We start from the raw sequence: 27,787 nt of genomic DNA on the forward strand, positions 1-27,787 counted from the left end.
AAAACATATATGTAGACAATGCTAAAGGTATCTAAAATGCAAGGTCTTACAAAATAACTAAGAAAAGGATGAATATTTCAATTTTAAAAACAGAAAGGTAAAGGACATAAGAAAAGCATGCCTAAGGAAAAAAAAAAAAAAAACGAACAAAAAATAGAAACCATACCAATGACCAAAGAAATGCTAGCAGAAATTGGATAACATAGGTGACCCACTAATTTAGCAAAGTTGAATGAAACTGACAACATTTAGAAATGTCTCTAGGCTATGTATAGGGAAGTGGGGACCATAAACTTATTGGTAGAATTGTAAGTTTCTCCTACTTTATGACAGGTTTTTGGTAATGAGTATCAAAATTTTTAGTGTGCATATTGTTGGCACAGAAGTAACATTTATAATGCAATCAATCCAAACATTTTTCCCTTTTTATTAAATTTATTGGGGTGACACTGGTTAACCAAATTATACAGGTTTCAGGTGCACAATTCTTCAACACATCATCTGTACACCATATGGTATGTTCACCACCTCAAGTCATGATTTTAATAATACTCATGGTAAATTTGTTTAACATACTGAAAAACTAGTACTAATTTTTCCAACTTTTCCTAAAAAAAATAAAAAAGGCTGTTTTTGCCTTTCTCCTTATATTTTCCCATACTGTTTGAATTTGTACAAATATCATGTATCATATTCATAAGTAAAAGCAAATTATCCTATGTAGTAACTGTGATTTGGGGAGAAGCATTTTTATATGAAAGAAAAGGCAAAATTACTGTTTAATAAACACAACTTTTTAATGATTATTTTGGAAAGCCTATAATTCAAAGAATGGTTTACATGTTTTAATATTTAAAAAACACTTCAGTGAATTCTTTTGGTGATACCAATGAAATCTTTTGTAATGTAAAGACTCAGTAAACGGTTTTAACAATTTAGCTTTGTTTATGTTTGGTTTCCTTAAATAAGTGTACTACCAATTACATGCATTTTGCATGTAGCAGGTGTTTAATAGATCTCATAATTTATTCTAGAACTAGGACCATTTAGGAGGTGTAATTTTCTGTATACTTATCATCAATTATTTGAAATTAAGGCCATCCAAAAAATAAAAGGACAGTAAACCTTTTAACAATTATCTTTAAACAATGTGTCTTGACCTTGATTGCTTGATTACAAAAGGAGAGGATGATGTGATGTTACACTGGAAACAGAAAATTTACTTCTTCCTTCTTACTCAAAACAACCTTTGCACATTCACCTAACATTCCCTCCCTCCTTGGATACAGCTCAATAACACACTTAAACACTGATAAACATTAGGTTTTGGTTGGAATAAAAATTCAATTTTGAGCAGTTTATTATCGTAGTGGTTGAAAAACGAGAAAGGTCAGCACATATTGAATCTGTTTGGGTAAGAAGAACATCTAATTCATGACCTGAGCACAGCAGACATTTATTCAGTAAGAGGAGTGGACTCGATAACCCATAAGGCAGCCTCCCAATAATTAAAATCTACAGTTTTGTAATATCCATCCCAACAAATATCTGAATGCATCAGAATAGGTTAGAAACCTACCCATGTTAGCTTTACATGGAAGTGAAAATTCGTAATGGTATTTTCCTCAGATGCTGGGTCACTAAGGATGGAGAAATTGGCTTAAAATACATTACAAATTATTTTAAGCCAGCTTATTCAACAATTCCACCTGTGATTAATAATTACCAATTATTAATCATTAATAACTGAACACCTATGTAAAAACGTGTCGTGATTTTTTTTCACCACATCTGCAAGAATCACTCTATTCACAAGCAACAAGCTACAGAGGTTTCCTACGGGCAAAACTTAGGAGAGATGAGTTGCCATGCAACTCACAGGGAAAAAGGACCCAACAGTTTTTCATTCACTTACAGAGCACTTAGTAGCAAGTAAATAATATCTCCTTCTTTATGCCTCAAATGTAATCCAACACTGAATTACAAGTTGACAGATAAAGACCTGAAAAGCTGGAATCTGGGAAACGGAAATGGGAAAGCTAAGCAGGCTGTCTAACAAGCCACGCTGACTGACAGGTATTGATTAAAATCTTACATGAAATCTCCTTCGAGCATGCTGGAGACCTGGTGACAGACATGAGACGTATCGCCTTAAAAGCTACGGAAAGCTGTATCACATGTAGAGCGAGAGCACCTTCCCACTAGCCTTACTCAAAGCAGACAGGTCGGGCCAAACATAAAGGGGTGAGGCGGCAGGATGGTCACAGGGCACGAAGTTGACGGAAGAGAAGAAACAAGAATCAATTCTTACTTCTTAGGAAAATGGTTAATTGAGAAGGCAAATAGTAAGAAAGAACTTCAGTGCCCCAAACTCAGTCAACCATCATCTAGTGCAGGGTGCAGGTCCAATCCATTCTGCCAGTTGTTTTCATAAAGTTTTCCTGAAACAGAGCCACACTCAGTTTCACTCACTCATTCTGACTCTGACAACAGAATTGAGTACTTATGACAAAAAATCTTATGGCCCACAAAGACTAAAATACTTATTACCCAGCCCTTCGCCAGAAAGTTTGCCAACCACGCTGATCTGGTGAGAGACCACATCAAGTTGGAATGAGCTCGCTGATACATTTTATCTGAAAGGGCAAAATAAATCCCTCACGTCTGCGGACTTCTAATCTTCTTTGAAAGAAACTTCCGTGCCAGATCAGTGTCCATGCCGGGTTCCAGCTGAACATGGCAGGTGAGGCGCGTGCCTTTCATCTCCCCAACACAAGTAATGACCAAGTGTCTAACTCCCAAAGTGAACTAGAAGGGCCATCAATGGCTGAGGGTTAACCTAGTTTCTGTAAGTCAGAACGTGGGGGCAGGAGGACAGACTGCAGACACAGGGCGAAGAGGCCACATCAGAGGGCAGCTGCCTTCAAAGTCTGGTGCTCAGGAGGAAGGCGGGGCTGCAGATGGCGTCTCAAGGAATTATCAGTATACAGGTGCCGACTGCAGGCACAGGAGTAATGGGGTCACTCGCCAGACAAATGGAGAATGAGAGAAGAAAATCTCAGATCCCCAGACATCTCTTAAAAATATCTTTTTATTGACTTCAGAGAGGAAGGGAGAGGGAGAGAGAGATAGAAACATCAATGATGAGAGAGAATCACTGATTGGCTGCCTCCTGCACATCCCCCACCAGGGATCAAGCCCACAACCCGGGCATGTGCCCTGACCGGGAATAGAACCATGACCTCCTGGTTCATAGGTCAATGCTCAACCACTGAGCCATGCCAGCCAGGCAATCCCCAAACATTTTTAGAAGTAAAAAATGTAAATATGATCAAGTAATTTTAACCTTAATACAGTATTACATCTGAAGTCAACTTCTCCACAGAACACTCTGCATGTCCTAACAGTCTAAAGCCTGGCATAGAGCTGTTTATGAAGAAGCAAAGGGCTTGTCTTTCTTCATTATCCCCACTTTGGTATGATATTCTAGAAATCAAGTCATTAAATCACTCTATTCAGTGCTTACTAGGATGGGATTCATCAAAAATGAATCAACTCATTCTACAACTAAGCATAAAATACAAACCCAAAAATATGATTCATTCTTAAAGAGGCCTATAATTATCAACATAAAAGAGCCTCCCTCTGCTAATATAGTACTTTTTAAAGGCGTATAAATTGTAATTTGATGCAATACCCAGATGCTTATTTTGCTCAGCAATTAATTCAATTAAAAATGTGCATATTATGAATCATATTAAATCCAGCCAAGATGAAATAATTTGAAAATTTATTTGAAATTGATTTACTTACTATCAATATTTCAAATTTTAAGAATGCTGTTTTATAGGAAAACTTCACCTGCTCCTCCCCTTTGGTCTCATAATCATCTGTGATGCTCTGATCATGCTAATACAGAAATAAGACTGGCTCCCATACCTAACCCCTCTATACACATGACGCCTCATACGAAGGCATACACAGAGGAGTGCAAAGGCACTGATGAGAAAATACTTTGGCCAATATCAGAAACAGTGCTGTACACAGCGGTAAACATATCCCTGTATGTGTACACTATGTATATCCGCCACTCCCAACCCGCACACAGAGATCACCTCTGGAAGCAGAAGTAGACATGGTAGAAAGAAGCTGGGGGAAGACTTTTCCTTTTTACCGGGCATTATTTCATGTTGTGCTGATTTTTATAATGAAATTTATTCTTATATTGCTTATGTTCAAAAACAAAAGGTGAAAACCAATCCCATCCTTGTAGGCCCAAGGGACATTACACCCCGTAATACCTCAGGAGCCTCTCATAAACAACTCATTGATGGCATCGCCCCACACATCACATGCTCAGCTAGTGAACTGAAGTTACGTCCCCCTGGGGAAAACATATTATAGGTTTTATGCTACAAACTCACATCCTCTCTATCAATTTCCACTCCCAGTGCTTGTGCCTCCTGTTCATTACTGTTCATAGTTCAGTCTGTCAGTTTAATTTTGGGCTGCTTTGTAGGTATCCACAATAATTACAATATTTAATGCTGTTCCTTAAGGTTGAGCTAAACAGAGCAGTTTAAATGCATATGTTCTGGCCAATCTTTGACTCCCGTCCCACCTCTACACACTCCCACACCCCCACACACATATAAGCGTATGCACTCACTGGTGTTATATAAGGTATCTTTCATCATACTAGGTCATTTCCCATTACCTCCTGCAGTATATCTGATGGCGACATTATTATTGATGCTACAGTAAACAGCTAATATATGTGGTAAAAATACATGGACTATCATGAATCAAAATGACATATCCACCCACCACACTCCCTCTACTCATTCTAATCGGATAACGGGGGTTTTCTTCATTGTACTGCAAAAGGAGAAGGTAACTTGGGGAAAAACATTCATAAAAATAGAGGAAAATCAAAGTAAAAACGTTTAGGCGATTAAGAACAGAAAGGAAGTTCATCTAAAGCAGCGGTTCTCAACCTGTGGGTCGAGACCCCTTTGTGGGTCAAACAACCCTTTCACAGGGGTCGCCTAAGACCATCGGAAAACACATATATAATTACATATTGTTTTTGTGATTAATCACTATGCTTTAATTATGTTCAATTTGTAGCAATGAAATTGGGGGTCACCACAACATGAGGAACTGTATTAAAGGGTCGCAGCATTAGGAAGGTTGAGAACCACTGATCTAAAAGAGTTGTGTCAAGTAAAATGTGAATTCATCAATTCTATATGTCATATCCTTAACCTGAAGTCCCCTGACACATGCAGCTCTGTTTCATATGAATAAAACAGCTAAAACATCACCATAAAACAGTCTTTCTAGAATTTATTTTGTAGAAAAAGCACGGGTTTGTTTTCATGTTTTCCTTTTGTTATTACTATTGCTAATTATCTTACCTAAATCTGGTATCTTTCTAACTTTGACAGAATTTTTGGTTTACAAAATGAGGTAAAAATAATTCAATTTTTTTCAGATTCCCTATTTTTATTAGGAAGGTGTTATTTCTAACCTTTTATTTTTATGTATTTAGCTTTGTGTTCCTTGGGAATAGAGTGCATCCTTATTACAAAATAAAATAAGACAATCCAGAAGATAAAGGAAAATACAAAAGAAAAAGGGAAATAATGCCTAATTAGAATGTTAGAGCAAGAATAAAATTTAGGAATAGAAGAGAAATTAGAAGTCTAAATTCTAACTGCCTCAGTTCATTTCCCAAACTCCAGAGCTTACTAGCTCTAGGACATTTGGTAAGCTGCTTGCTATCCTATAGCTAGTAAGTTTCCCTATTAATAATATGAGCATAATAATAGTGACCAACCCTTTCAATATTCCTGTAAAAGTAAATAGAATAACAGATGTCTAAGAAATATGAGCTCTTACCAGTAGTACAGATTAGAAAGTTGAGGCCCAGTAGTTTAAGTGTTTGCTCCAGAACAATTTAACTAGCTAATGGCAGAATTGTCATTAAAATGTGGGTCCTCTGAGTTTTTTGTACGTTTTGGTTTCTTTTCCATTAAGACCACTCTGGAGAAATTACTTTTAAGAGAGAAAGTGAAACAGCAGAAAGTCCCTCAGATAAGCGTGGCCTAGATTTTAAAGAAGGAAAAGAAGAAGCTTGAGGGGGGAGGTACATGTGCATACACAGAACAGACACACACAAACACACATACACACACACCCCACACAGCAAAATAAGAAGCAGAAAGGATGGGTGGAGGGTGGGAGCAAGTGACACAGACGGAAAACTTCCAATTAGACTTTTTATTATGACACAATTCATTAGAGCTTAATTACATTTATTACATAATTAATCAGAAGGTTAGAAGTAAAGGTCATGTTGAATGTTAATTACACATCCTTTAAAGAATTTCAAATATGTTAACAGCAGTACTTTTATAGACTGTCAGTTGTTATAAATTAACTCAAACTCTTGGAAGGCAATTTGCCATTATCTGTAAAAATTCAAAATGCAAATATCCTTTTACTAATCAATACAACTGAGAAGAAGTTATCCTACAGATTAATTTGTGGAAGTGTGCAAAACTGTGCACAAAAGGATGCCCCGTACATTAATGGCATTAGGGAACATGGAAAATGTTTAAGCATTCATTAATGGGAAAATTATGATTGTGGTGTATTCATAATGGAAAAAGTGGGATGATACCAAGAGTTCCTCCAGATAGACTATTAAATGAAAAACAAAATCAAGGTAGACAGGAATTTGCCAAATAATCTTTATCTGTGTTTTTTTTAAATAAAGGATATAGATATATGAATATGTTTACACAGAAAATGCTACAAAGACACTTAACAGTAGTCATCTCTGGGAAACAGGATTGAGGTCAGGAGGACAAGAAGATGGAGAGGAGTAAAAATTTAATTTTATATATATATATATATATCCATCCTATGTAACTTTTTACTATATATATATATATATATCCTATATAACTTTTTACCATATGCATATGGTATTTTTAAACTAAAAGAAAATAAGGCAAAGATTGCGAAGAAACAGAAATAGGCCAACAGGCATAACGGAGGACAAACTGAGGTTCGAGAACTTGAAGGTTCACTTACGGCTGAACATCCTTACCTGACACTTAGCACCACAGTATTTGGCAACTCGGCACTGAGAGCATCGCATCAACTTTTCCTTCCTGTGAAAATAAATAAATTTCACATGAGGAAATGAGAACCGTATCTGGTTGGAGAAAGGAAACATAAAGCAACATATGGATGCCAGCGTGTTCTGCTCACTCCATCTAGTTGGTCCCTTAGGATTTAGATTTTTGCATTGATGAACATCTTTCACCTTCAATGTGAGACACGTACATAAGAATGTTCTTTTTTTATTGTGATAGAATATGTGTAACATAAAATTTACCACTTTAACCATTTTTAAATACATACTTCAGTGTGTTTAAAAGATCATTCAAGGGCCAAAATGGAGTCGTTTAAGCTAGCCCCATCAAATGGAGACTTAACTCAATTACAGTTTCAGCTCCCCCAGAAATGGAATCTTTAACCAGTCAGTTAGGGACCTCCAGAGCAGCACAAGTTGGTCATCTTCCTGATAAACCCCTGCCATTGCTTAGAACAGGGGTGGGGAACATCTGGCCTGAGGGCCTTATAAGACCCGAGAAATCATTTGGTCCTGCCAAGGCTCTAGGGCAGTGATGGCGAACCTTTTGAGCTCGGCGTGTCAGCATTTTGAAAAACCCTAACTTAACTCTGGTGCCGTGTCACATATAGAAATTTTTTGATATTTGCAACCATAGTAAAACAAAGACTTATATTTTTTATATTTATTTTATATATTTACATGCCATTTAACAAAGAAAAATCAACCAAAAAAATGAGTTCACGTGTCACCTCTGACACGCGTGTCATAGGTTCGCCATCACTGCTCTAGGGTGAGTTAATTAACTGTTTGATCAAATATCGCAGGCTAATTTTTAGGTTGATAATTTGGTGTGGCCCGCAAACAATGTTATAAATATCCAAATGGCCCTTGGCAGAAAAAAGGTGCCTCACCCCCAGATTAGACCAACCATGAGCCTTTGAGCAATTACCGCTTTTCTCTTTGGGGCAATAGCATCTTGGTAAGGTTTCCGTGCAGAGAAAACACTTGGGCAGCAGTGAGAGAGGAACGGAAGTAGCAGAAATAGAGCACCAGATAGTCCCTGAAAACACTGTTACTTTTTAAAATTTTAAAAGATCAACTTATCAATTCCAAATGAAAGGCAAACCCACTTTTCTTTAAAAAAAAAAAAACAATCAGAAATGTACATGTCAAATAAAAATCAGAATTAATCAGTAGGCCTACAGAAAAAGGACCATGTATTTTAGGTAGCTCCAGCGGCTGAACCAGGAGACAGTAAATGGAATCAGGGAGGCGTAGATTGTATCTGAAGGTAAAGAAGACCTTTCTGGCGGCAGCAACAACCCAAAAGTCAATGAAGAGCCCTAAGAAGGGTGCGGGCCCAGTCACTTTTCACATTCAAGGAGGATCCACCAGGCACGTCTGCTAGGCATGCAGTGCCGTGCAGCAGAGGAGCATGCGGTGAGCTTCCTGCCAATACCAAAGTCATGTGGTTCTGTTTCTCCTGTGCAACCGACAAATCCCCACTGAATCTGAAGATGACAGGCTGTGCACATCACAAGGCACACGGCAGACCCACAGAAGTAGAGAAGTGATGAATATACAATCTTCACAGCTTGCAGAAACATCCTGTTTGCAAAGTGAGTGCAATAAGAGTCTGCAATTACTGAATGAAAAACAATCTGAAAAAGTAGGCAAGGAATGTTATTAGTAAGAGAAAAGTGAAAAAAAAATTACTTCTTTTTTCTCCCACCACTTAAGAGATAAATACTAGTATTCCACCTCCAAATTGGGTAAGATATTAAAATTGTTTTATACCAGAATAAATGGGATGTTTAGCTCTCCCCCTTAAAAAAAAAAAAAGGATCCTTTGTCAGTTGGCCATACAGACTCTGCTCTGCTAATTCAGGCTGCTCAGTGCCCGGGGGACAGCAGTTCAGGGAACAAAACAAGCCCCCTCTTCCAGGCCTGGGACACAATGAGCTTCTCCAACAGCTCACGCAACTGACATGTGGAAAGGAAACAGGAACAGAGGAAAACCACGCTCTCCTCCCGGATACAAATTCAGGCTAAACGCGGCGCTAGAGGGAACAGGGCCTCTACAAACGCGAAGAGGAAAAGACATTCTTTGGCTGCCTCAATGCCAGCAACGGGGTGCTATTTACGGGAGTCTCTCTCTGTCCTTGTAATCAGGGGGGAGCATCCCACTACTGGACACTCTGCCCTAAGACAGTACGGCCAGTGGCCAGGCGGAGGGAAGGAAGCTTCCTGGAGAGAGTATAGAAAATGACTCTCCAATTTCCCCCAGATCTGGCACCGGCAGAACCCATGTTACACGTCCCATAAACAAATGCACCTACAACACATCCATATACAGTATATTTATTACACAGGCCTCTTTTCTAGCAAAGAGTCTTGATCCCCTGGACCTCCCAGTGTCCACTCACTCACCGTCGGCCATTTAGGGCCAAAGGCTCAGCCTGCACAGGGAAGCCTGGCGACCCCCCTGCCTCTGAAGCGCACTCTTGGGAATGGAGCACTGCCCTGTCCAACCGGAAGCAGACCCAGAGCCCCATGTGTCTTTGCAGCCTCCTCTTTCAGCAGAAGACCCCGCCCTCCAATCTTTTGCACACTTTCCTCCTTTCTCACGGCCTGAAATTTAGTTTGTGGTGATCCTTGTGCCCTTTGGAAAGAAATCTGAGCTTAAAAAAAAAAAAAAAAAAGACCAGAGTACATTAGGCAGAGTCTACACCACTTACAGTTGCTAGAGGAAGTGTTGACTTATGTGGTGTCTGATTTAGAACCCCATTTCTTCATACACATTTTAAGGAAGATTCTCTGAATAGAATTTCTATAAACATATTTTTCACACAATACATAAGATGCTCTATGGTATATGAGGAATACTGAATGTCATGATGGGCAAACTCTTAAGAATGAAGAGCTCCATTTTTTACTGAGAAAAGCCAAAATAACTGAATGAATTATGAATGAAATGTAAATACAATTTTTAAAACAAAGAGACCACAAAAATATTTCCTTAAAGAAATTTTATGTTTGTAAATACCTTTGACATTTCAGAATCCTGATTCATTAGACATGTAACTGAGGACTTGGCTATTCCCCATAAAAATTTCTGAAGCAAATGAAATTTTGAGCTATGAGAAAGAGATTATCCTCCAAAAATCATGTTATTCTATCCAATAGTACTGCAATTACTTTTACTCCAACCAAATAAAATGTTCTGGAAAATGCTAAACATAATGTACTGCCTTTGGCATAAATATTCATGGTAATACAGTAAGGGGATCTTCCATTTTTGTTTGGAGATGATAATTATGTTGGTGTGGGCCCAAAGGCTTCTTTTTCAAATGAAAGAGATTCACATCCACCATCCACCCAACTATCAAATTGTTTTTAATACAAAGCACCAGATGTGGGCAAAATAAAACAGATTCATAACACAGGAAAGTAGAATTGGTGTGGATTCATTTTTCTATGTTCCCCATAGCTTTATTTCACATTTCTAATGTTTAAAGTACAAAACAAGAAAATGCAATGGTTAATATTTCAGGGAAAATGAACCTATAATTGACAGGCACCATGCCTTCCTTCCTGGGATAAACAACGGCAATTTAAACCCACATTAGCACTTAGCACCGCCAAGTATTGGAGCCAAGTTACTCAAGCAAGACAGACCATCTTACTTAGGCACTTCCCTTCCCACTGTCCTCAGTCCCCTGAATTAAAGCTGTTGTCCTGTGGAGACTGTGTTCAGTGATGGGCCACCTTGGGGACATCACCTTGTAAGGTCCTGGGTAGTTGGCTGGGAGGAAGGCACCATGGTCACTGCTTCTAAGAGCTCATGATGAAGAGGACAGACCATCACACATCACATGCAGAATGAGCTACAATACGAAACCAAAGGTTTAGAGGAATGGCATAGACTGTGGGGCCTGAGTTCAGAAGAAGGAAAAGTCACTTTCTGATCAAGAGTGAATGGGAGAGGATTGTAGGGCCATTCTGGGGACAAAGGAAGTCCCCACACCTAAGCGGAAAAAATGGTTTAGCAGTTTAGAGTTCAAAGTCTGCAGCCCAACTGCTATAGTCCGAATGTGTCCCCCAAAATTCACATATTGAATCCTAACCCCCAGAGGTAACAGTATTAGGAGAGGCCTTTGGTGGGGGGTGTTTAGGTCATGAGGGTGGAACCTTCAGGAATGATTACTGTTCTTATAAAAGAGACCCCACAGAGTTCCCTTATTCCTTCCACATGAGGACACGACAAAGACACCTGCTATGAAGCAGGAAGAAAGCCATCACCAGAATGTGACCATGCTGGCACTTTGATCATGGACTTCTCAGCTTCCAAAACAGTGACAAATAAACTCCTGTTGTATAATAAGTTACTCAGTCTATGATATTTTGTTACAACAGCCACAATGGACTGAAACATCAAGGCTACTACTGCCTACCAGCAGTATCTACACTAATCTACACTAATAAAAGAGAAACATGGTAATTAGCGTAAGACCGCTACCCTTTTCATTGGCTAATCAGTGAGTATATGCAAATTAACTGTCAGCCAAGATGGCGGCCGGCAACCAGGCAGCTGGAAGCGAGCATGAGTCTTGCTTGCTGCGGACTCCAACGTTCCCCGCCTCACTTGCCGGCCTCTGAGCTACAACTCTAAGCAACTATGTACTATGTTGCAAATAAGAAGATAAACAAAACTCCAGAAACCAGCTGGACTGAAAGCCAGGCGGACCGAAACTTTGTATCGATGTTTTCAGCAGCAAGGCCTCAGAGCTAAAGCTGGCCCAGAATAAAAAAAATTAAAAAAAAGAAAACAAGGAGCGGTTGGAAGCTTCAGTACTCGCTTCCGGAAAACAGCCCTCAGCCCCTCACCCAGACTGGCCAGGCACCCCAGTGGGGACCCCCACCCTGATCCAGGACACCCTTCAGGGCAAACCAGCTGGCCCCCACCCGTGCACCAGGCCTCTATTCTATATAGTAAAAGGGTAATATGCCTCCCGGCACCGGGATCAGCGTGACAGGGGGCAGCGCCCAAAACCCCTGATCGCCCTGCAGCTCTGTGACAGGCGGCGGGGCCACAACCTCCCTATCTGCCCTGCTCTGTGCCTGATAGGGGGGAGCTCCCCAATCCCCTGATTGCTCTGCGGCTCTTTGTGTGACAGGGTGCAGCGCACCAACCCCCTGATCGCCCTGCGGCTCTGTGTGTGACAGGAGGTGGGGCCACAACCTCTCTATCCGCCCTGCTCTGTTCGTGACAGGGGAAGGGGCCCCAACCCCCAGATCAGCCCCGCTCTGTGCCTGATAGGGGGTAGCTTCCCAATGCCCTGATTGCCCTGCGGCTCTGTGTGTGACAGGGGGGAGCTCCCCAAGCCCCTGATCGCCTTGTGGCTCTATGTGTGACGGGGGCGGGGCCACAGCCTCCCTATCCGCCCTGCTCTGTTTGTGACAGGGGAAGGCGCCCCAACCCCCTGATCAGCCCTGCTCTGTGCCTGATAGGGGGGAGCTCCCCAATCCCCTGATTGCCCTGGGCCTCTGTGTTTGACAGGGTGCGGCGCACCAACCCCCTGATCAGCCCTGCTCTGTGTGTGACAGGGTGCGGCACCCCAACCCCCCCCTTCTCCCCACGGGCCCTGCTCTGTGTGTGACAGGGTAGAGCCATAACCTCTCCATCGGCCCTGCCCTGAGTGTGACAGTGGTGGCGCCCCAACCTCCTGATCGGCCCTGCTCTGTGGGTGATAGAGGGTGGTGCCCCAACCCCCCTCCACGGGCCTTGCTCTGTGTGTGACAGGGTAGAGCCATAACCTCCCCATTGGCCCTGCCCTGAGTGTGACAGGGTGCAGCGCCCCAACCCCTTGATCCGCCCTGCTCTGTGTGGGACAGGGGGCGGTGCCCCAGCTCCCCTATCAGCCCTACTCTGTGAGTGGCAGGGGGGAGCTCCTCAACCCCCTGATCGGCCCTGCTTTGTGCGTGACGGGGGGAGCTCCCCAACCCCTTGATCGACCTTGCTCTGTGTGTGACAGGGTAGAGAGCCCCAACCTCCCTGATTGGCCCTGCTCTGTGAGTGACGGGGTAGCACCCCAACGCCCTGATCGGCACTGCTCTGTGATTGACGGGGGCAGCGCCCCAACCCCCTGATTGGCCCTGCTCTGTGAGTGACAGGGGGCAGTGCCCCAACCCCCTGATCGGCCCTGCTCTGTGCGTGACAGGGGGTGGCGCCGCAACCTCCCCATCGACCCTGCCTTGAGTGTGACAGGGGGCGGTGCTCCAACCCCCCAATCGGCCCTACCCTGAGCGTGACTGAGGGTGGCATCACAACCTCCCGATCCGCCCTGCTCTGTGCATGACAGGGCGGCGCCCCAACTCCCCAATTGGCCCTGCTCTGAGTCTGACCAGGGGCTGCACCTAGGGATTGGGCCTGCCCTCTGCCACCCGGGAGCAGGCCTAAGCCAGCAGGTCGTTATCTCCCGAAGGGTCCCAGACTGCGAGAGGGCACAGGCTGGGCTGCGGGACCCCCCTCCACCCCCCCCCCCCGAGTGCACAAATTTTTGTGCACGGGGCCTCTAGTCCCATGTAATAAAAGGCTAATATGCAAATCGAACAGTGGAAAGATAGGTCACTATGGTGCACACTGACCACCAGGGGGAAGACGCTCAATGCAGGAGTTGCTCCCTGGTGGCCAGTGCACTCCCACAGGGTAATTGCCACTCAGCCAAAAGCCAGACTCATGGCAGGCGAGTGCAGCGGCAGTGGTGGGAGTCTCTTCCACCTCCGTGGCAGTGCTAAGGACATCCCCCACAGGACACAGCTGGGCTGAGTGATGCCCCCCCCCTCAGTGCACAAATGTCATGCACCAGGCCTCTAGTAACCTTATAACAGCTCTTAGCCTCAATTTTCTCCTTTGTAAAATGGGAATAAAGTGACTACTCATAAAACTGTTGGGTGGCGGGAGCCTCTCCTGCCTCCATGGCAGCGCTAAGGATGTCCGACTGCCAGCTTAGGTCATTAGTCGGACATCCCCCAAGGGCTCCCAGACTTCGAGAGGGCGCAGGCCAGGCTTAGGGATCCCCCCCCCCCCCCCAGTGCACAAATTTCATGCACTGAGGCTCTAATATGAGATAATCTATGTAGCATTCCTGCTAACAGTGCCAAACAAAGACTTGAAACTGAATCTGCTGAGTACATTTTCAAAGTGCTCAAGATAATTCTACTTTTGTCATATCTCAAAAGACCTTCTTAGGTACCTATTCCATGGTTGCAAAAAAAGCAAAACCCACATGGGCCACAAGCCTGGTCCCCTCCATGCAGTCCATTTTTTAAGACCCACATGTACTACATGGCTCTAATTTCAGATTTTGACTAGCATCATAAGTGTTTTTCCTGCTCAATCTACATTCTCTGAAATTTCTATTACTGCTATTTTTAATTTGATTAGAATGATTAACTTTAAAATGGTCTGATTCAAGAATCTAAAAACGTTCATAAAAGTTTCAAATGTGGAAATTAAAAGCAAAGACTGTTACACCTTCAATAATATTAAAAGGCAATTATAACTTCTAACATTTTGTTTGCTTTTATACGAGATAATATCTATTACAAATTAAAGAGAAAATTAACATTTTTACAAGAGCACATACTGAATCTTTCTCCATTATGTAATGTTTCTGTACATAATTGGACATTGTGTGCTGTAGGCCACTCTAATAATTGAAAACGAGGGACCTACAGGAGCTTTTCAGGCAGAGCACCTGAGCGGACTGAAGAAAGCTGTGACCAAAATGAACCACTGAAGAGGGATTTGTTCTAGCAACAACATCTGTGTTTCTCACTAGGAAACCTCTTCAGCCTCATCTAGCAATTCAATTCTGATAAGTCTAAGAGACATACACAACTTCCCTAAGTCTTCTTGAAATCCAAAATTTTAAAAATATATATGAGAAAGAAGAAAAAAACTGATTTCTTCCCAAAGACTGAAATCAGATACCCTTTAAACATGTAAGTAAGAAATATAGAAATCACACAGCATATATAAAAAAATAAAAGTACCAAGGGTCATATTTCAAAGAAGATACAAGAATATTTTATCAACATTTTCATCAATGTATTATAACCTAAGCCCTCAAAATAGCAGAGAATGCTCACCTTGATTTCAGTTCCAGAAAATACTATGTCACTATTCATGAATTATCTATCATGCTTTTTCTAGCTATAAAATGAAACTTAACAGCACCATGTTTCTATTTTAGTTTTAACAGTGAGAAAACCAAAGCCAAATTCACTTATTATAATAATCTGTTCATTTCAGCAGCCTGGAAGAATCTTTTCCTGCCTGCTTTAAAAATTTGCTGTTTTATAATTAACATATTACTTTGTTTAATCTTTAGCTATAAATTTCCTCAAGTCCTTTTGAAAGTAAGCAACAATAAAATCTCAAATAATTCATTCTCTCTTTTGGAGAACAAAATGACACTGTTTATGAAGAAATGTGCTGATTTAGTCCCAAAATAAAGAAAGCTTAGAAGACATAGATTTAAATGTTAAAGCTGCCAATGCACCATAATTAATTATAAATTCCTAACAATTTTTATAAAGAGTATGATCATTGGCTGACAGCCATGAAATGAGAGTTAACAGGGGTGAGGGCAAGGTCTACACGCCTGTGTGGTCCTACAGGAAACAGGTGATATGGCCAATACAAGGCTCGCTCACACCCCAAATATCAACCTCACACATTCTACTCATCAAACACCCATCTGAGTTTGAGAATATATTGTGGTAAAATGTAAACATCCCCCCAAAAAAACATTTTATGAGTGCCAGTCATTTGTAACATAGCATGAATGACTTTAATGAGATAATCATGTTTCTTTTCCCCAAATACTTAGCTGAGATTTTAGGAACAAAAATTTCTCTGCAAATAGATCTAGAAAGGGAGCAATTACTACCAGGGTGTTGAATGCACCAAAATGAAGGTTAGAAATGTACTTGGTAAAACTACGTTTTTTCAATGGGTGAAAAAAAGACTGAAAAGAAAAATGTTGAAATTTTTCTTTGAGTGATATGAATTTTTCTTTGAGTGATCCCCTCCCCCATTTTTTTCTCTTCACCAATAACATTACTTTACTTCTATAGTCAAGCAAACATAAACTTGAACAAAAAGGCAATATAGATTATTTAAGCCTTAAATTGCTTTTGGTCTAAGGCAGAGCACAAGAGAGACACCTACAGACAAACAGAAAGATCAGCGTTAATTATAATTTATCCCTATGTTTGGAATAGTAAACACAAATACATGTCTTGTTTAAAGAAAATTTAAATGGAGAGCCGTTTGCCAATATACCCACATATGTAAAACCTCTTTGGGGTTCTTCAGTAATTTTTAAGTTCGAACTGAAACCAAATAATTTTGAAAATCACTAAAGATTCGGCAATGTAGCGGGATACAAAATTAACACCCAGAAATCTATGGCGTTTTTATACACCAATAATGAACTCACAGAAAGAGAAAATTTAAAAAAATCCCATTTACCATTGAAACAAAAAAATTAAGATACCTAGGAATAAATTAACCAAGGAGGTAAAGTACCTGTACTCAGAAAATTACAGGACGCTAAAAAAAGAGGTAGAGGAAGATATAAACAAATGGAAGAATATACCGTGTTCGTGGATTGGTAGAATCAACATCATTAAAATGACCATACTACCCAAAGCAATTTATAGATTCAATGCAATCCCCATTAAAATACCAACAGCATATTTCAAAGACCTAAAACAAACTCTCCAAAAATTCATCTGGAATTTAAAAAGACCCCAAATAGCTGCTGCAATCCTGAGACAAAAGAACAAAGTTGGAGGGATCATAATACCAGGTATCAAGCTATACCACAAAGCCACTGTTCTGAAACTGCCTGGTACTGGCACAAGAACAGACATATAGACCAATGGAATAGAACAGAGAACCCAGAAATCGACCCAAACCATTATGCTCAATTAATATTTGACAAAGGAGACAAGAGCGCACAATGGAGTCAAGACAGGCTCTTCAATAAATGGTGTTGGGAAAATTGGACAGATACATGCAAAAATATGAAACTAGACCACCAACTTACACCATACACAAAAATAAACTCAAAATGGATAAAGGACCTAAACGTAAGACAGGAAACCTAAAAATCTTAGAAGGAGCTATAGACAGCAAAATAGAAGACATTTGCTGCAGCAATAACTTTACCCATACAGCTCCTAGGACAATGGAAACTAAGGAGAAAATAAACAAATGGGACTACATCAAAATAAAAAGCTTCTGCACAGCAAAAGAAACCATCAACAAAACAACAAGAGAGAGAGACCAAGATGGCGGCGTAGGTAAACACCGGAGACCGCTGCCGCAAACAACCATTTCAAAAATACAACTAAAAGACTGAACGGACATCACCCAGAACCACAGGAAGGCTGGCTGAAGAGAGACTCTACAACTAGAAGGAAAGAGAACAGCAAATCGAGGCTCAGAGGCGGCGCAGTGTGGAAAATACAAAGGTACCGAGGTGCGCGCGCAAAGCGGGCTGGTGGCTGAGGGCGCGGTTGTCGTTTTCTGCCGGGAGTGAGTCTCAGACTCTGGGCTCCAGATCCGGGCGAGTCTCTAGGGACCCAGACTCAAACGGGAGAAGCGGGATTATCCGGCATCAGTTGGGACCTGAGGGCAGCTTTCTCTCCGAGGTCTGCAGCGGCTGCCGGGGTTCTGAGAAGCAGAGCCTCTGGGAACGGGACTGAGCGTGGCCATAACTGCTCCCTCCACCCGCCCTGTTGATCCCGCCCCGCCCAAAGCCTGCGCACAGCCATTTGCCGATTGCCTCAGGCAAAGGCTGGATTAGCACCTCCCCAGAAGGCAGACGTTTTCCACACAGCTGATTCCTATAGCCAGTCGGCCTGGGGGTCAAATCCCTCTAGTGTTAACTACAACAATTAAGGCTTGGCTAGAACAAGACTGCGCACAGAGACCACAAGGGGGTGCACCAAGAAAGCATAAAAGATGCGGAGACAAAAAAAATGACAGAAATGGAGGATATGGAGCTAAGAATCGCAATTTTGAGGGCTTGCCATAAATTTGTGCAGAGCCTCACGAAAACTAATGAGACCCTCGATGCTACGATAAAGAAATTAGAAAGTAAGCATACACGGACTGAAATAAAGAATATTATACCCAATAGCAGACCAGAGGAGTACAATAATCAAACCAAAGATTCGACAAAAAACACCCAATTGGAAAAGCAAAATGAAAAAAGAATCCGAAAGTGTGAAGATAGTGTAAGGAGCCTCTGGGACAGCTTTAAGCGGTCTAATATCAGAGTCATTGGAGTGCCAGAAGATGAGAGACAGCAAGATATTGAAAACCTATTTCAAGAAATAATGGCAGAAAACTTCCCCCACCTGGTGAAAGAAATGGACTTACAGGTCCAAGAAGCGCAGAGAACCCCAAACAAAAGGAATCCAAAGAGGACCACACCAAGACACATCATCATTAAAATGCCAAGAGCAAAAGACAAAGAGAAAATCTTAAAAGCAGCAAGAGAAAGAGGCTCAATTACCTACAAGGGAATACCCATACGACTGTCAGCTGATTTCTCAACAGAAACTTTGCAGGCCAGAAGGGAATGGCAAGAAATATTCAAAGTGCTGAATACCAAGAACCTACAACCAAGATTACTTTATCCAGCAAAGCTATCATTCAGAATTGAAGGTCAGATAAAGAGCTTCACAGATAAGGAAAAGCTAAAGGAGTTCATCACCGCCAAACCAGTATTATATGAAATGCTGAAAGGTACCCTTTAAGAAGAGGAAGAAGAAGAAAAAGGTAAAGATACAAATTATGAACAACAAACATGCATCTATCAACAAATGAATCTAAGAATCAAGTGAATAAATAACCTGATGTACAGAATGAACTGGTGATTATAATAGAATCAGGGACATAGAAAGGGAATAGACTGACTATTCTTGGGGGGAAAAGGGGTGTGGGAGATGCGGGAAGTGACTGGACAAAAATCATGCACCTATGGATGAACACAGTGGGTGGGGAGTGAGGGTGGAGGGTGGGGTGGGAGCTGGAAGGAGGGGAGTTATGGGGGGAAAAAAGAGGAACAAATGTAATAATCTGAACAATAAAGATTTAATTTAAAAAAAAAAAAAAAAAAAAAAACAACAAGAAAGCCCACTGCATGGGAGAACATATTTGCCAATGTTATCACCAATAAGGATTTAATCTCCAAAATTTATAGGGAACTCATACAACTTAACAAAAGGAAGATAAACAATCCAATCAAAAAATGGGCAAAGGACCTAAATAAACACTTTTTGAAAGAGGATATACAGAAGGCCAAGAGATACATGAAAACATGCTCAAAGTCACTAATCATCTGAGAGATGCAAATCAAAATGACAATGAGGTACCATCTCACACCTGTCAGAATGGCTATCATCAACAAATCAACAAACAACAAGTGCGAGGATGCAGAGAAAAAGGAACCCTGGTGCACTGCTGGTGGGAATGCAGACTGGTGCAGCTACTGTGGAGAACAGTATGGAGCTTCCTCAAAAAACTAAAAATGGAACTGCCATTTGACCCAGTGATCCCACTTCTAGGAATATATCCCAAGAAATCAGAAACACCAATCAGAAAAGATATATGCATCCTTATGTTCATAGCAGTACAATTTGCAATAGCTAAGATTTGGAAATAGCCTAAGTGCCCGTCAGCAGATGAGTGGATTAGAAAACTGTGGTACATCTACACGATGGAATACTATGCTGCTATAAAAAAGAAGGAACTTTTACCATTTGCAACAGCATGGATGGAGCTGGAGAGCATTATGCTAAGCAAAATAAGCCAGTCGGAGAAAGATACATATCACAAGACCTCACTCATTTGTGGAATATAATGAACAACATAAACTGGTGGACAAAAATAGAGCCAGAGTTATAGATGCAGAGAACATACCATCCAACCTAAGAGGGAGGGCAGGGGAGGGAGGAGGTAAGAGATCAACCAAAGGACCTGTAAGCATGTATATGGGCATAACCAACGGGCACAGACAGTAGGGGGTGAGGGCATGTGCTGGGGAGTGGGAGCAGCTGGAAAGAGTTCAATGGGGGGGAAGGAGACTTATGCAATATTTTAAACTATGAAAAGTTTTTAAAAGTTTTTGAATTCAGTAATTTTGAGGTTCCATTTATGTTGGTTATATCTATCAATATTTACTATAATAGAGATTAAAACCAATAAATTTTAAATATTAATTCATTTAAAATCATAATCCATTACAAGTTGACATAATATATTTTTATGGAAACTAATTATATTTTCAGAAACAAAAATGTTAGTGAGGGGAGTGGCACTGTTTTACATGATCACAAATCTCCGTAACATTTCTGGCTTAATAGAAGGCAGCTGGATTCTCATTTATGTTTTCTATTTCAATCTGTTGAATACTCGATGTCAAGTAGCTCCTGGGAAAGTCCACTGTATACTAGTGAGGGACTGATGTTTTAAAAGGCAAATAATGTCTTCCTATGATTACTGTGGAAGTTTCCACTTACAAAGCCCCTGCCAGGGCCTTGGGGACCCCACTCTGACTTCTGCTGCTTCAGAGTACAAACTCCTGTAAGTGACAGTGCCGAGCTGTAGGAATGTGCACCTTGACTGTTTCACATAATGACAAATGGCTCTCCAAAGAGGCTAAAAAAGGGGGAATTACACTCCCACAGCAGTGTATCAAGAATTCCCTCACATCTGTATGTTGTTAACCCTTGATATTGTCGGTCACTGTACTTTTCTACCACGCTGGTATGTGTGAAAGGCTCTCTCACTGAACTTTTATTGGGCATTCTCCTAATGAGCAGTCAGAGTTTGAGCATCTTTTCAAGTTCATTCACCATGGTTTCTCCTGTATGAATTACCTATTCATATCATTTGCCCATTTTCTACTGAGGTGTCTTTTTTTAAGAGATTAAGCTTATTGAACTTAATTTCTTGTTGGCAACATGCTTTGTAATAATTTCTCACAGACTGCCTATATTTATTCCTTAACTATGCACTATAAGAGAATATAATATAGTATTAAACCATCAACATTGCAGCCATATAGCCTGGAATTGAATTCTAGTTTACCATTTAGTAGCTGTGTGATACAAAGCAACTTCATCTCTCAAAGCTACTGAACTGAAGTGAAAATAGTAATAGCACTAACATTACTTGGCTGTAATGAGAATTAAATAAAACACGTAAAACTCTTAACATTGTGCTTGATTCACAGGAAGTGCTCAGTAAATATTAGTTCTTATTATCATCACTTTATTATTAATTTCAGAGATTTTTTTAATGGTAACCTCTCAAAAGAAGTTTCTAGATATCATTTAAAATACTGCAGTGCTGAGTAAAAATATTCTAGAAATTCAGAATTTCCTAATTTTTTCTGTTATTTTCAAGTCCTTCATATATATAACTATAAAAAAATATTAGATCAAAAGTACAGTAACAGTACAAATTATTTACTGAAATATTCGTGGATGTAATTAAATGGTAATTACTTCTCAAGTTAAAAGCAACCAAACATGAATACAATAACAATGAAACTAGTGCTTTTGGAAAAACTGTTGCTTAGTTAACATGAGCTTTAAATGTTCTTAGCAAGGTAACACTCCCAGCCAAATAAATAGAAAACTTAGATATATCTCTACCTTATCGATGAAGAAAAAAAGAGTCAGAGAGAGTACAGTGGTATTGAATACTTTTATTTTCCTACATAGATCATAGGAAAGGCTGAGAACATCTTATCCTCAACTCCCACCTCTCCTCCACTCCTCAGGCCAGTAGTGAAAAGTCCTTCAACACAGGAGAGAAAGATAATTAACTCTTTCAAGGTAGGCTAACCCATTTTACTAAAAAGCAATCTCCCTGTTTATAGCTCACTACAGTAATAATCTTTAGAAAATGGAAATCTATAATTGATCAACCTTGGCTAAACTAAAGGAATCCCAATGGCAATGAATTATAATACCTATTTTCCAGCAGAGAAAACGAGAAATCAGTTTCTAAAATGACATTGCTCAAATGTTTTTAAAATGATGTGATATTTTAAATGGTAAATTGTAATTATCTGTTTTCTAATATAAAGATCTTTTGAATGCCACATCCTTCCTATTGCTGCTCTTCATTTTACTGGGCCCATAAAATCACTAACGACCTTTTTGTCCCATGAACTGTGATAGGTTCTGGAGAAATAGGATCACTAAGACAGGATTTGCTTTCAAGGACTGTTGATGCTACAACCAAAACTGAGTAGCAGCAATAGCAGTAATGCTTAGCAAGCACCTATTCTGTGTTGTCAGGACAGTGCTAGATACTTGTAAGAGAATAGTAGATGGAGACTGGGAACCCTCAAACTGAGAAATCACAGGTAATAGTTACTGGTCGTCACAGGTTCTAGGTGAATACTGATTGAATGGGTGAATGAGTCAGACAGCGTAGTCTAATGATAACATTTATAAGAAGACCCCTGTACAGCGAAATAATTGCCAAATGTATCACTAGTCATAGAGGGAAGTGACCATAAGGACAAGTGGCAAAACTTTAGGCAGAGTATTATCATCTTAATACATAAACCAACACTATCACAACACATTTTTTCCTCCTAAATGACAAAGCATTAAAGTGGAAAGGGTATGTGAGAAAGCACCATCCAATTCTATCCAAGAAGAGATCCCAGATACATATCACACCAGTGGCTGGTCTACACCCATAATGGGTAAGCATCTCACCTTTCTTCCTGCCCCTGTGCCCTGGAATCCCTGCTTGGTTAATTGACAAGTAACTCCTGTCAGCAAAACCCTGGTCCTCCTCTGAGGCCACAGCAAATCCCAACACCTCTGTTTCTACTACTCTGTCCTGCACCTCACAAGCATGTTACCTTCAATTCTGCTCTTGATAACTACAATGCACAACGAGACAGGTGAGAGTTATGGCAGAAAAAAATCTAGGTTAACAGAAGATAAAAACATTAAACAAAATTGAATTATCTGGAAAGTGGATGTGATGAGTGTCTGAAAGTAAACATCTTGAGGTGTCTGCCAGCATTTAACAGGAGAGCATGATAAAGAAGGTGGAGTCAAAATGAGATGAGGGGGAATGGACAATGTATGGCTAGCTTTCACTAAACAAGTATTTCATATCAAGTATTTTCTTCTGGGTAAAATGGAAAATAAAATATACTATTTTGAAAACATTTTAATATGGAAATACTCAAGGAAAATATGCTCATTTGCCAGCATTGTATCTTCTTTGCTGAGATGCCTGTTAAAATCTTTAGCCTAGCCGAACCGGTTTGGCTCAGTGGATAGAGCATCGGCCTGCAGACTCAGGGGTCCCAGGTTCGATTCCGGTCAAGGGCATGTACCTTGGTTGCGGGCACATCCCCACTGGGGGGCGTGCAGGAGGCAGCTGATCGATGTTTCTCTCTCATCGATGTTTCTGGCTCTCTATCCCTCTCCCTTCTTCTCTGTAAAAAATCAATAAAATATATTTTAAAATTTAAAAAAAAATCTTTAGCCTATTTTTAATCAGGTTGGTTTCTTATTGATTTTTAAAAGTTCTTTGTTTATTTTGGATAACAGTCCTTTATCATGTGTGTCTTTTGCAAATATTTTCTCCTAGTATCTGGTTTGTCTTCTCATCCTCTTAACACTGTTTTTTGCAGAGCACAATTTTTCCATTTTAATGAAGTCCAGCTTATCAAGTATATATTTCATTAATCGTGCCTACAAGTGTTATGGGTTTACTCCTAGGTTGTCTTCTAGGAAAGCATGTAATTTTTCCACGTGGATTCTGTTTTTTGCCTTTATTTTTATTTATTTCAGAGAAACAGAAAGCAAGAAAATTCTAATCAGTTATATTACTCCTCCCCAGCATAACATCTTAATAAATGTTACCCATTGTTGTTCAGGGAGAGGGTTACTCTGGCAGGCAAGTGATATTTTTTTATTGCTCTTATTAGTATTTTCCTAAAATATCAGGTAACTCACATAACATAGGTGTGTAAATGATAAAACCAACAATCTCTACACATCTGAAACTGAGTTAAGTACTGATTTCCTTAAAGAAAGGAATCCAAACAGTCAGCTCTGACCAATGTATACTGAGGGAGACCTCCCATGCACCTCCTCCCCATAGCGAGAGGAAGTTTAGCCCCACTGTACACAAACCTGACTGCAGAGACGGGACCTGAGGTCAGAACCACACTGGCGGCCTAACACTGTAAACACACAGGAAGGCCAGACAGCACCTGGAGGCCTGCGTGGCGGAGGCGGGTCGTAACCATTCCCACCAGCCTTTGAGATCCTGCTCGGAACGTGATTGGTCGCAGGCTTTTGAAACAGAGGTCAGAATTCATCAAAACCAGAAACCACCACTATCAGCCTGAACCCTATTGCTGTCAAGAGGCCGGACAAGAAACAGCAGCAGACCAGTCACAAATTAGCGCTGCTTTATTAGTAAGAGGGACAGTTTTTCACTTGTTAGGTAAAACCTTCTGGAACAACCAGTCTTAACACCAAGAAAGGCACTCAAACTCCCTCCACTTTAAAACAAAACAAGCCCTAGCTGGTTTGGCTCAGTGGGTAGAGCGTCAGTCTGCAGACTATAGGGTCCCGGGTTCGATTCCAGTCAAGGGCACATGCCACGGTTGCGGGCTCGATCCTCAGTAGGGGGCATGCAGGAGGCAGCCGATCAATGATTCTCTCTCATCATTGATGTTTCCATCTATCTCTCTCCCTTCCTCTCTAAAATCAATAAAAATATTTTTTAAAGTATAGTCCTTTAAAACAAAACAGAAGACTACCTTTCTACCACTATCCCCAAGCAAATGATCTATAACCGAGTAGCTTGGATCTTAAAACATAAATGTTTGGATTGAGGCCGATTTAAGTACATTAACATAGAAATCCATACATATAGGCAAACTACACGTACAGAAATATGTCTTTTTGCTTCATCCCAACATTTACGTTGGCCAAACAGCAACCTCCATACCAACATCACTCATGCAGTCCTATGGGGAAATATTTTTTCTATTTCCCTTCAGCCTGAGACAAACTGACTCTTTTCAAAGCATTATCTGAATTGCCCTAAGGGATTCTCTAAAAGCAGACAGGACCCAATCACGGGATGTCTGTGTGCCTTTGAAAAGTTCCCCCATTTTCACAATGGACTCTGTGCATCATTACTTCATAGGGACCACCCGTGTGAGAAAGAGAAGGGGACCCCAATCACTGGCTCTGCCCTCTGCCACCAACTGTAGAATATGAGCAAGGGTGTCAAACGCCAAGAGCCTTCAGACGTTAAGACACATATGTCAGAGACACAATAGGGTAGAAGTAGCTTTCAAAATGTGATTTTAACAACACAAAGTAAGTAAAATGTAGAGGAGGTAGTCTACCAGGAAAAAGGAAGACATTAGGAGCAAGTAAGAGCTTGGTGAAGAGTCCGCATGTGATGATTACTGCAGCTCTTCATGTAGGGCCTTAGGAACACACCCAAAATATGAGATCCTGTGGGAAAATACTCTTTAAGATTGGGATCAAAATATAGCTAATTGATACAGATATATTGGCTTCTGCAAATCAGGCTTTATAAGGATTTTTACATGCATGTCTCAGGGCTATAACATGTGTCCATTTTTCTTGATCCTATACTCTTAAGGAATTTTAGATTTACCTTCTCAAGTAATTCATTATTTATCATTCAAAGGGATTCTTCCCACAGGCTCACTTCCTAATTACATCTCAAACCATAAAGCTCTCTGAGCTTCTGCTTCTCCTTATTTGGATCATCAGAGAACTTCTAAAACAGAACTGAATGAATGTCATCAACAAATATGGGCACTCCACTTTCTGCATCTTGGACTAATTCAGGGTAAGTTTCATAAAACCAAAGAATAAGCTATTATGGGGAAAATATCCTCAGATGAGGATTAATAGGGAGGGAGGGAGGAATGGACGGGGTGGGGGGGGGGGGGACTGTGACAGAGAAACACACCTCATATCCTAGCAGGTTAAAGTCATTTATGGATTTCTAGTAACATGTCACCCTGTAAACTTCATTACACAGACCACATACGAAACATTCAATGTCTATAAATAAGATACATTAACATCAACTTTAAAACTATTTGTATGAACAAACATAAAAGTCAGGCGTTGAAATTAATGATTTTTATCTAAATATCAATCCATTGTATTTATGAATTTATGTAGGTTCTTGTGGTATCCAAGAATTCAAAATCTGACATTAATAAGCCACTCAACAAGAACACTAAAATTACATTTTTATGCTACAATTTCATCTTCGTCTTTTTTCTTAGACTGCTTTTCAAAAGAAATAAAAGGCAAAGAAACCCCTCAAAGATCAGAAAATCAAAAGCTATATATATTTTTTCTAATTGATACTTTTTTACTAAATTTATTGTAGTGACATTGGTTAATATCTCATGTGTTAGGCCAATAACTATATATTTAAGATACATAATCACAAAAACAAGTTCAATAGCTAAGTGACTCATTTTAAGACACTGTTCTCAGTTCATCCATTTATTCATCTAACAATTATTTATTAAGCCAGATACCATGACAGGTGATAGGGAATAAGTACATAATCAGATAGAACAGCACTTGCCCTTACAACGCTTAGTCTACAGGAAAATAATTTAATAAAAAACTAAAACATAATGTATGAAGTGCTATTTACAAACAATCCTTGTAGCTACACCAGCAACCACTCACATTTCAACATTTCAACTATGTGAGCTACTCAGACAATTTTAAAAAACAATACCATGGTTGACATCGGTCGTTAACTGTGATATCTTATGGCTTCTGATAGTTGGATACACTACAGTTTCCTCGCCATTTCCAAAAAGTTACTTTTGCCCCTTTCCAGCTATTGCAGTTGAAATAGAAAACTTAAGATATTTCAGCCCAGGCTGGCGTGGCTCAGTGATTGAGCGTCAACTTATGAACCAGGAGGTTGCGGTTTGATTCCCGTGCCCAAGTTGTAGGCTTGATCCCCAGTGTGGGGCGTGCAGGAGGCAATCAATAAATGATTCTCTCTCAAATCAATTAAAAAATATATTTTAAAAGAAAATGAAAACTTAATAGTTTAAAAAAATAAACAGCTATGGAATACTGCATCAGCCACGTGATAAAAGGCCCAATGCACTTTAATTACTAGAGGCCCGGCGCATTAAATTCGTACATGGGTACAGTCCCTAGGCCTGGCCTGCAATCAGGGCCATCTTCCCCGGCTGCCAGGCAGCCGGCCCCACCACCCCCCGCCACCCCCAACCCCCGGTTCCATGTTCACCATCTTGCACCGGAGGTGGGCCCGGCCCAGGATATACTTCAAGCCCGTGTAGGAGGCTGTGATCCGGAAGTGCTTTTGTGTGGAAGATCTTTCAGGTAAGGGATGGGGTGTGGGCCCAATGCCCAAGAGAGTTCCAGGGGGCCAGTGGCACTATCAGGGTCATCATGGTCACTCCTGAACATTCACTGTGTTTATTTGCTGGAGGATTCTACTTGCAG

At 40.6% G+C, this 27,787-nt stretch overlaps 1 protein-coding gene across 3 annotated transcripts in view; it reads right to left on the minus strand.

Annotated features, from left to right (window-relative positions):
* The window catches only part of SMYD3 (SET and MYND domain containing 3), a 521,599-nt gene that overhangs the window by 389,063 nt on the left and 104,749 nt on the right, over positions 1–27,787 (minus strand). For all 3 annotated transcript variants that reach the window (XM_070401161.1, XM_070401162.1, XM_070401163.1), the window contains exon 2: positions 7,121–7,184. In XM_070401161.1, the coding sequence (XP_070257262.1) occupies positions 7,121–7,184 (64 nt within the window). The remainder of the gene's footprint in view (positions 1–7,120; positions 7,185–27,787) is intronic.

The sequence above is a fragment of the Myotis yumanensis genome, unplaced genomic scaffold (genome assembly GCF_028538775.1).
Source record: "Myotis yumanensis isolate MYYU_CA2020_CCGP unplaced genomic scaffold, mMyoYum1.0.hap1 SCAF_22, whole genome shotgun sequence".
Classification (NCBI taxonomy): domain Eukaryota; kingdom Metazoa; phylum Chordata; class Mammalia; order Chiroptera; family Vespertilionidae; genus Myotis; species Myotis yumanensis.